The following is an 8,825-nucleotide window of genomic DNA, read 5'->3' on the forward strand; positions in this document are numbered from 1 at the left end:
CCTTCTCCCTGCGCAGATGGATTAAAACCCACGGGTGTGTCTGTTCTGGGATGTGGCACCCAGTGCTGCTTTGTGCCAAAAGCCAAAGTGCAAAGGGAATTATTGCCTCTGAGCTGTTCTGGGACAATGTTCTTCCTTGTTCTGTCCCCTACTGCTTTCACAGTTTCCTGGCTGTTTTGTCACTCTTTATCTTTCCTGTCCAGTTTCTCCTGCTGATTGAAGTCCATGCCTGGTCTAGCCTCTGTCCCTTGCTTGTGCAAGGCAGCAGCTCCTGCCGTGGCTGTTTAATCTCATTTCTCTCTCGTTTATCTTTCAGAGATCACATCCTCCTTCCTCGCAGTCTGACTGTGACAACTCTTCACACCCACAGTTGTGCAACACAGGGACAGCCTGGGACACCAACCCAGGGCAGGGAAAATATTCTTCATGCTGAGAAGTCAGAAATAATCCTGCAATGGATGGAAAGTGATCAATAACTGAGTGACACCACAGTTTGAGGCACTGGTAAGACATTGGTGAGGGAATTGTCCTTGTGAAGGCAGGAGGAGGTGAAATTTGTCCTTTCAGCTTCACTGTCCACAACAGGCAGTGGCTGTGAAAGTGGGGAGAAGGAGAAGGAGAAGGAGAAGGAGAAGGAGAAGGAGAAGGAGAAGGAGAAGGAGAAGGAGAAGGAGGGGAAAGGAAAGGGGAAAGGAAAAAGGAAAGGAAAAGAAAGGAAAGGGGAAAGGAAAGGAAAAAGGAAAGGAAAGGAAAAAGGAAAGGAAAGGAAAGGAAAGGAAAGGAAAGGAAAGGAAAGGAAAGGAAAGGAAAGGGGAAAGGAAAGGAGAAAGGAAAGGAAAGGAGAAAGGAAAGGAGAAAGGAAAGGAAAGGAAAGGAAATGAGAAAGGAAAGGAAAGGAAAGGAGAAAGGAAAGGAGGAGAAAGGAAAGGAGAGAGGAAAGGAGAGAGGAAAGGAAAGGAAAGGAATCAAATCACAGAAGGCTTTGGGTGGGAAGGGACCTTAAAGCCCATCCAGTTCCACACCTCTGCCATGGACAGGGACACCTTCCACCATCCCAGGTTGCTCCAAGCCCTCCCCAGCCTGACCTTGGACACTTCCAGGGATCCAGGGGCAGCCACAGCTTCTCTGGGCAGCCTGTGCCAGGGTTTCAACACCCTCACAAGGAGCTGGCACTCCATTTTTAACCATTTGGGTTTATTGAGCTTTCCCTTGCCTCAACTGCAGTGTGTGTCACAGAGATATCCCCCCGTGTCTGTCACAGCAATCCTGTAACAGAGCAATGAAACATGAGCCTGTGATTTCATCCTAATCATTATTTCATCCTAATTACTATTTCTATTTTATTTACGCATCAGCTGGTGTCGTGCCCTGTCAGAAATCACCAAGGGAGCCAGGAAACATGGCAAGATCTGTAGGAGAGGTGATGAATTGGTCATCAGGAATCAGCAAGGTGAAATTTGAATTTTCAGGCCAGCTCTGAGCATTTGTACAAGTGTAGGACCTGCAGGTATAGGATGGTCCCAGTTCTGTTTCCTATAAATGGAGGGGAAGTGCAATGGAGCAAACCCGTGGTGCTTGGAGGGTGGAAAATTCATTTTTTCATGCTGGATTGGATTTAGTAGGCTTTATGGAATTTATGTGTTTGGAACAGTTAATGGTTATTTTACAGTTTATTGAAAAAGCTTGGGAACTGGAAATATGGGTTTTGAAACAAGAAAGAAGCTAATTTCCACATTCCTAGAGATGGTGGCAAAATTCTGCAGGAATCAAGAGGAGTTTTGTTATAATGTGAGGAGAAAAACTGGGAAATAAAGCTAACAGAGGTAGGAAAAAACCAGGATGGAAGAAGCAGCCAAAGTATGGAAGAAAGCTGAAATGGATTTCTCATTCTCATTCCATATTATCATGGAATCCTGAGATGGTTTGGGTTGGAAGGGAATTTAAAGCTCATCTTGTTCTACTCCACGCCATGGGCAGGCAGAGCTTCTACTAGATCAAAAATGAGGCATTTTTGATCAGCCTAAGCATCAGCAGAAGTGCAAAATCGTGGTTGGGACAAAGACAAGAATTCCAGTCCTGCAGAAATCCTTGTCAGTCCAATTCTTTCAGTCCTGCAGAAGGCTCAAGGGTTTGACAAACTGTGTCTCTCAAGGGAGAGTTTGCCCAGCCACTCTCCATGGTTCATCATCAGTCCTGGCTGCCCAGAGAGGTCCAGGACAACTGGAGATGCCAATCCATGAGCATGGCAAGGAGGAGGAAGATCCAGGGAACTCCAGGCTGACCTCAGTGCCTGGAAAAGCTGTGGAACAAATCATCCTGAGCATCATTGCTCAGCAGAACAACCAGGAGATCAAAGCCCAGCCAGCCTGCGGTTGTGACAAGCAGGTCCTGCCTGACCAACCTGATCTCCCTGTGGCAGGATGACCTTCTCAGGATGTGTGGATGTGTCTGTCTGGGTTCTAGCAAAGCTTTGACATCATTTCCAACAACATTTTCCTGGAGGATCTGGTTGCTCCTGGCCTGTTTGCTGGCCCAGGGATTGCTGGGGAATGGGGTCAGGCACCAGTGGGATTCATTCCATTGGCCTTGACCCATCAATCTGGGTTATTCTGATCTTGTTGAGGCTCTGCAGAGCACAAACTCAAGTTAATCAATAACTGCTGAGAGTTTCAAGGGTTTCTGCTGCCATAAACTCACCCAGGAAGTGAGTCTGAGCTGAGCAACTGGGGGATCCTCAGCTCCTGCTCTTGGTAAACATAAAATAAAATATTTTTGTTTTTTCTTTTGCTTATGCAACATTTTCCTCTTTATTCTGTTCTTGCTGAATTCTTTCAACCCACCACACCTGGATTTATCCCTCCTGAGACAGGAGGTTTCCAGGTGCTTTCCTGGCATGGCACAGCCTGGCACAAGAGATTTTGTCACAAGATTTTGGGATTTTGGACAAGGGGAATGGCTTCCCACTGCCAGAGGGCAGAGTTAGGTGAGATTTTGGGATGAGCTTTAAATTCCCTTCCAACCCAAACCATCTCAGGATTCCATGATAATATGGAATGAGAATAAGAAATCCATTTCAGGTTTTTTCCATATTTTGGCTGCTTCTTCCATCCTTTTTTTTTTTTTTTCCCCTACCTCTCTTAGCTTTATTTCCCAGTTTTTCTCCTCACACTACAACAAAACTCCTCTTGATTCCTGCAGAATTTTGCCACCATCTCCAGGAAAGTGGAAATCAGCTTCTTTTTCATTTCTTTGGGGATCACATCCCCGTGTGGAACTTTTCTGGGGATGAGATTGAACCGCAGAACTCCTCAGAAACTCGCTGTGGAACTCCCCTTGTGACCTCATCTCCTCATCTCCATGGACACAACTCCCAAACATTGGGTTGCCAGCAGCAAATCAGAAGCAGTCAGACCAGGGAAGCAGCTGGAAAAGCTGGGAGCAGGGAAGGTGAGTCCTTTAAAATCCCAAATTTTGTACAACCCCAGCTTTGTTTTCCCACGGGGATTTGGGAATTCTCTGATCCTCACACATCCCCCATTTCAACCCCCCAGTGCAGCCTGTGCTGGGATTTTAGTGGAATTACTCTGCTTTTTACCCATCTGCTGGAATTTTGCATTTTTTTCTTCAAAATTTACAAGGTGTATCAGGAAATGAGGGTTTTTAATTACAAATATTCACTAAAACCATTGGAGTTGTCTCACTCCAGCTTTAAATCCTGGAGCTGGAGGATTTAGAATGGAACAGAATGGAACAGAACAGAATAGGAAATGGAAAATAGAATTTTCTATTTTCTATTAGAATTATAGAATAGAATTTATTCTATTCTATTTCTATTCTATTTCTATTCTATTTTCTATTTATCTATGCTGGAATGAAGACTTCAGAAATTCAACCAATCCTGAAATGAATGCTTAAAAAGCATTTAAAAACCTGAATATTTTAAAATTAATGCTGATAAATATTTTTTAAAAGAGAATCTCCTGAAAATGGGATGTGAGACACTGGTTTGGGACAGGAGATGCTAATTTGGGATGCAGCTGCCTCTTCAAACACCAGAATCAGTGAGGGAGGAATGGGGTGTACTTGCAATTTCTCCTCCAAACTGCAGGAATATCCCAATGTTACATGGCAAAAAAAGAGAGAAACCTATAAAAATGTGCATTTTTGGGGTTTTCTCCTGAGGCAGTTCAGGATGGGAAGTGCAAATCTAGGTGTGGCACCTGTGCTTCCACCCTGAACAGTTTTTGGTCAAGCATTTGAGCTGCTGGAAGAACCAGCTGGAAACACAACTGGGGGAAAAATGTTCCTTCCAAACTGATCTTTTTTTACCTTCTGTTCCAGTTTTTCACAGTTTGATTGGGATATATCATCCAAGTCCAAGAGGAAAGAAAAACCCCTGACTGCTGGGAAAAACAAGGAAGGAATGGAGAACCCAGAGGAAGCAACACCTGAAGAAATAATTGATGCAGAAAAACCTCCCAACCTGGATGAAGCAGCACCTGAAGAAACAACTGACGTGGAAAAACCTCCCAACCTGGATGAAGCAACACCTGAGGAAATAATTGATGGGGAAAAACCTCCCAACCTGGATGAAGGGCCACCTGAAGAACCAATTGATGGGGAAAAACCTCCCAACCTGGATGAAGGGCCACCTGAAGAACCAATTGATGGGGAAAAACCTCCCAACCTGGATGAAGTGACACCTGAAGAAACAACTGATGGGGAAAAACCTCCCAACCTGGATGAAGGGCCACCTGAAGAAACAATTGATGGAGAAAAAGCCCCCAGCTCGGAGGAAGAAACAACTGAGGTGGAAAAACCTCTCAACCTGGATGATGTGGAACCTAAAGAAATAATTGACGTGGAAAGACGCCCCAAGGAGAGGAAACTCTTCCTGCGGGAGGAAAGTGAGATCATCGCCCAACACCTGGACACATACCTGGGAAGGGCAAAGCAGCTCCTGCATGAAATGAGGTGCCTGGAGAAGGAAGCAGAGGCGACTCAGAAGCAGAACAAGGAATACCAGTCCTGCAAAGCGAAATGCAGCCAGGATCCCCCAGAGATGCTCCTCACCCTGAACGAACGCAATTGCAAGGATCTGGCCAAAGTCCAGGCGCAGAAGGAAAAGCTGATCCCCCAGTATGCCAAGAAGGAGGAAGAGGTGAGAAACTCCCTGAAGGACACGGAGGACGAGGCTGAGCAAGTGGAGAAGGAGCTGGAGGAGCTGGAGCCCTGCAGGGAGCAGAAAGTCCAGGCGGAGCAGAGGGTGAAGGAGCTGGAGAGGGAACTGCGCGTCACCAGGATTCGCTGCGCCGAGGAAACTCACAACATCAGGACGACTTTCCGGAAGGACAAGGCGAACTGTGAGCAGGAAATCCAGCAGAGGATGCAGGCGCTCACCTGGGGGGCAGAGGAGGTGGCGCTCCAGGCTCTGATCCAGCACGTGCAGGAGGTGAAAACGGAGAACAGGCACATCCGCCTGGAGCTGGTCAACCTCCTCCAGAACTGCCAGATGCTCAGGGAGACCAGGAGGTGCCTGCAGGATCAGCAGGAGCAGCTGCTCAGGGAGATCCAGTGTGCTCAGGGAGCAGCAGGACGAGGTCTGCGGCGCCGCAGGGACAACCTGCAGTGCTCCCTGACCCCAAGCCGGCTGTCTGTCACCCGGAGGAAATAAATGTTTTGGCAAACCACCAACCAAATCCTTCTGGCAGTGGAAATACGGAGGGGTTTGAGCTCTGGTGATCAAATCTGGTCATCAAAGGATCCATTAAATCTATTTATGGGCTATATCCATATCCAGGTTCTCCTCCTGTCCCAGGGAGGTGGTTGTTGCCCCAACTCTAGAAGAGATTTGGGTTCTTTCTGCTCATCTAGCAAGGAGGAAGAATACCCTGAAAGGGTGTCCAGATGCAGGATTGGTGATTAATTATTCCTATCAAAGGGATTTGGAAGAAAGTGTTTGCACACTGGGAAGGACAGGGGGAACAGACTGGAACCAGTTTCAGGTGAATTTAGTCTCCTGTATTCACAGAAAGCCTGACTGAGCTTACTCAAGCACCAATATCCATCAGGGGTGAGACCTCCAGGCTGGATTTTCAGGTGAGCAATCCTCAGCAGAGGAGCAGAAACCCCTGAGCTCCCTTTTCCTCCTCCCAAAAGGATCCAACTCAAAAGCCTGGAAGCAATCCTACCCCCTGCTAGCAGTGGGTTTTTATGGGCATTTCCCAAAAATCTTGGAGTTCCCAGAATGGATCAGCTTTTTTGGCTTCAGGAAAAGAAAAACAGGATTGTCTCAGTTTGCCTATTTCAGCATCAGGTTGGACTATTCCATGAAAAACTCCAAAATTGTGTTTTACTTTAAATTTTTTCACTGAAATAACACCTCTGCCGAATATTTTCCAGTGAAAACCAGGTTCTGCCAGCTGACAAATCTTTCAGTAAATTAAAAAATTTAAATCCCACTAATTTAAAATCTTTAAGAGATGCAGACAAAATGATTCCACAACACCACCTTTAGCCTTCATGACCCCCAAATGCAATGAAGAACTGGAGCTCAGCAGCACAACTAAGGAATTCTTGTGCTTCACAAAAAACCTGCAGGAATTTTAAAATCTGTGGTAAAAAAGGTAAATTCTAAATGTCTTCCTGTTGCTTTCTCTTGCTCCCATGCAGAATTCCATCATCATCTGCATCTACAACTCGTGAAAATGTCATTGAATCATTTCAGTAACTCAGAAATTTCCTTCAGGCTGAAATTTTAACCCCCTAACAATGATTAGAGACAATTTACAAAAAGAATTCAATTTACCAGCATGTGGTCACATATTCCTTGATGTCATAATGTCAGATGTACTGGCATAAGCAGTTTAATAGTTATATATTGTGGTTATATATATATAATTATGAGTATATTAACATAATATACTTATAATTAAAATGGTATATTAATTACTATATCAATATATTGTATAGGTATAGTAATGCTATTAATCTTGTGTATTATATTAATGAATATATTTATATTTAGTGGCACATGAGGATCTTAATTTCACTTCAAGAACCACTGGCAAAGGCATCAGGAAAAGCAGGTTTAAAATAAAAGTGAAAGCACAACGAGGTTTGGTGGCAAAGTTCACTCTGCTGCTCACTCAGTGGTTAAAGCACACAGAGAAAAAAAATCTATTATCAATCAGTCTAAAACTAAAATCAGCCCAGCCTGACTTACCTACAAACCTAAAGAATTTAAGAATCTGAGAGGAACATTCCTGCTGTATTTGCTGAAGCACTTTCTCACTGCCACACACAGAGACCTAAGGAGTTTGTACAAGGCAGGTACAGCTGGGGTGCAGATTTACAGGTGCATTTTCAGGTTTATACCTGTGAAAAACCCTCCTGGGGCTCAGGGAAGGACTCAGGGAAGGGTTGGTGCTTCTACAATCTTCTCCAGGGGCGAAGGGCTGAGCCCTGAGGAGTGGGAGAGCAGCCCAGGGAAATGCTGAGCACAGCCTGCTGAGGACCACGAGAGCTCCAAGGCTCACTCAGGTCACAAGAGAGTGGACTTTGGCCATTGTAATTTTCCACCCCAGCTGCAATTTGGGTGTTGTTCCACTTTTCAGGCTAGAAAAATGAGTTTCCAAGGCTGTTGGTTAAAGCAGGAGCTCGTTATCCAGCAGGAGTTGCTGGGAGTTCCTCAGAGGAGCTCAGCATAGGTGCTGCTCGTTGAGGTCTGACGGCATTTCTGAGATTATAGAGGAGCCCAAGGCTCGGAGAGAGAGGCACCACCACCCATTTATTGATGAACAAACCTGATGTTTCACTTAGGAAACTTTTTTTTTCTTTCCAATCAGAGCATTTTCCGTCTTGTTGTAGTTCGGGAATTGTCCACCGGAGGGCAGCAGCGAGCGCGGGAAAGCAGCCACACTGCGCATGCGCTGCCCGCAGCTGCAGTTCCACACTGCCGACACCAGGCGGCAGCACTGATGGCGCTGCCGAGCTCTCGCCCCGCTCCATGCCAGCCGTGGGGCTCTGGAGTGGTTTGGGATGGAGCGACATTAAAGATACATTAAAGCGACATTAAAGCGACATAAAAGCCATCCAGGGCCATCCCTGCCACGGACAGGGACACTTTCCCCTGGGCCAGGTTGCTCCAAGCCCTGTCCAACCTGGCCTTGAAACCTTCTAGGGTTGGGGCAGCCACCACCTCCCTGGGACAGCAGAACATGGATATAATCCATAAAGAGATTTGATGGATCCTTGTGACCAGAGCTCAAACCCCTGTTTTTCCATTGCCAAAAGGATTTGGTTGCTTCCACAGTCATATTCCCAGCAACCTCAGGGAATCTTTCCCCTTGGATTTGGATGCCACATCCCAATGAAGCTCTGGTCCCACAGGGAGGTTTGGGTCTGACAAGAGCTGAATTTTTGGATCCTTGCTCCAGTAAGGAGCTGGAGTCTGTGACCCCGAGATGTGGAAGCCTATCTCAGCAGCCTCAGCCTCTCCTTCCTTCCCCCCAGTGCCACTTCCTTCAGGGATTGGAAAAGTTGGACTCTTAGATGGACCTTTAAAGCTGATCTCATCCAGCCCTGTGACAATGGGGACATCCTGGCCGAGAGTCCCATGCAGCCCCACACAGGTCAGGCACAATTCCCGAGTTCCAGCACTCAGGGGAAAAATCCTGTGTTTACCCATGCATTTTTGGGATTTAGAGGTTTTCTCTGAACCCCAGAGCCTCCTGTGCTAGGTGTCCCCTCACAGAGGTGCTCAGTGGTTTGTGCAGCTGCCCCTGAAAACTTGGGGCTGTCACAGATCCACAGCTTCTGCAGAT

At 46.3% G+C, this 8,825-nt stretch overlaps 1 protein-coding gene across 2 annotated transcripts; it reads left to right on the forward strand.

The window, feature by feature from the left end:
• The first annotated feature begins 3,290 nt into the window (after positions 1–3,290).
• Positions 3,291–5,699, forward strand: CCDC166 (coiled-coil domain containing 166). 2 transcript variants are annotated; one of them, XM_085053823.1, is made up of 3 exons: positions 3,291–3,447; positions 4,342–4,448; positions 4,500–5,699. In XM_085053823.1, exons 2-3 carry the CDS (start codon positions 4,424–4,426, stop codon positions 5,672–5,674), a joined length of 1,200 nt encoding a protein of 399 aa, XP_084909949.1. In that variant the 5' UTR covers positions 3,291–3,447; positions 4,342–4,423; the 3' UTR covers positions 5,675–5,699. The 2 variants fall into 2 exon arrangements, with proteins under 2 accessions (XP_084909949.1, XP_084909948.1); XM_085053822.1 differs by having other exon boundaries at positions 3,304–3,447; positions 4,342–5,699.
• The last annotated feature ends 3,126 nt before the right edge of the window (positions 5,700–8,825 follow it).

Source organism: Lichenostomus cassidix, chromosome 2, assembly GCF_008360975.1.
Source record: "Lichenostomus cassidix isolate B80296 chromosome 2, HeHo_3.0, whole genome shotgun sequence".
In the NCBI taxonomy this organism is placed as follows: domain Eukaryota; kingdom Metazoa; phylum Chordata; class Aves; order Passeriformes; family Meliphagidae; genus Lichenostomus; species Lichenostomus cassidix.

What these genes read in the sequence shown, in the direction of transcription:
- CCDC166 (XM_085053822.1), top strand. Translation starts at nt 4,424, where the DNA reads ATGGAGAACCCAGAGGAAGCAACACCTGAAGAAATAATTGATGCAGAA.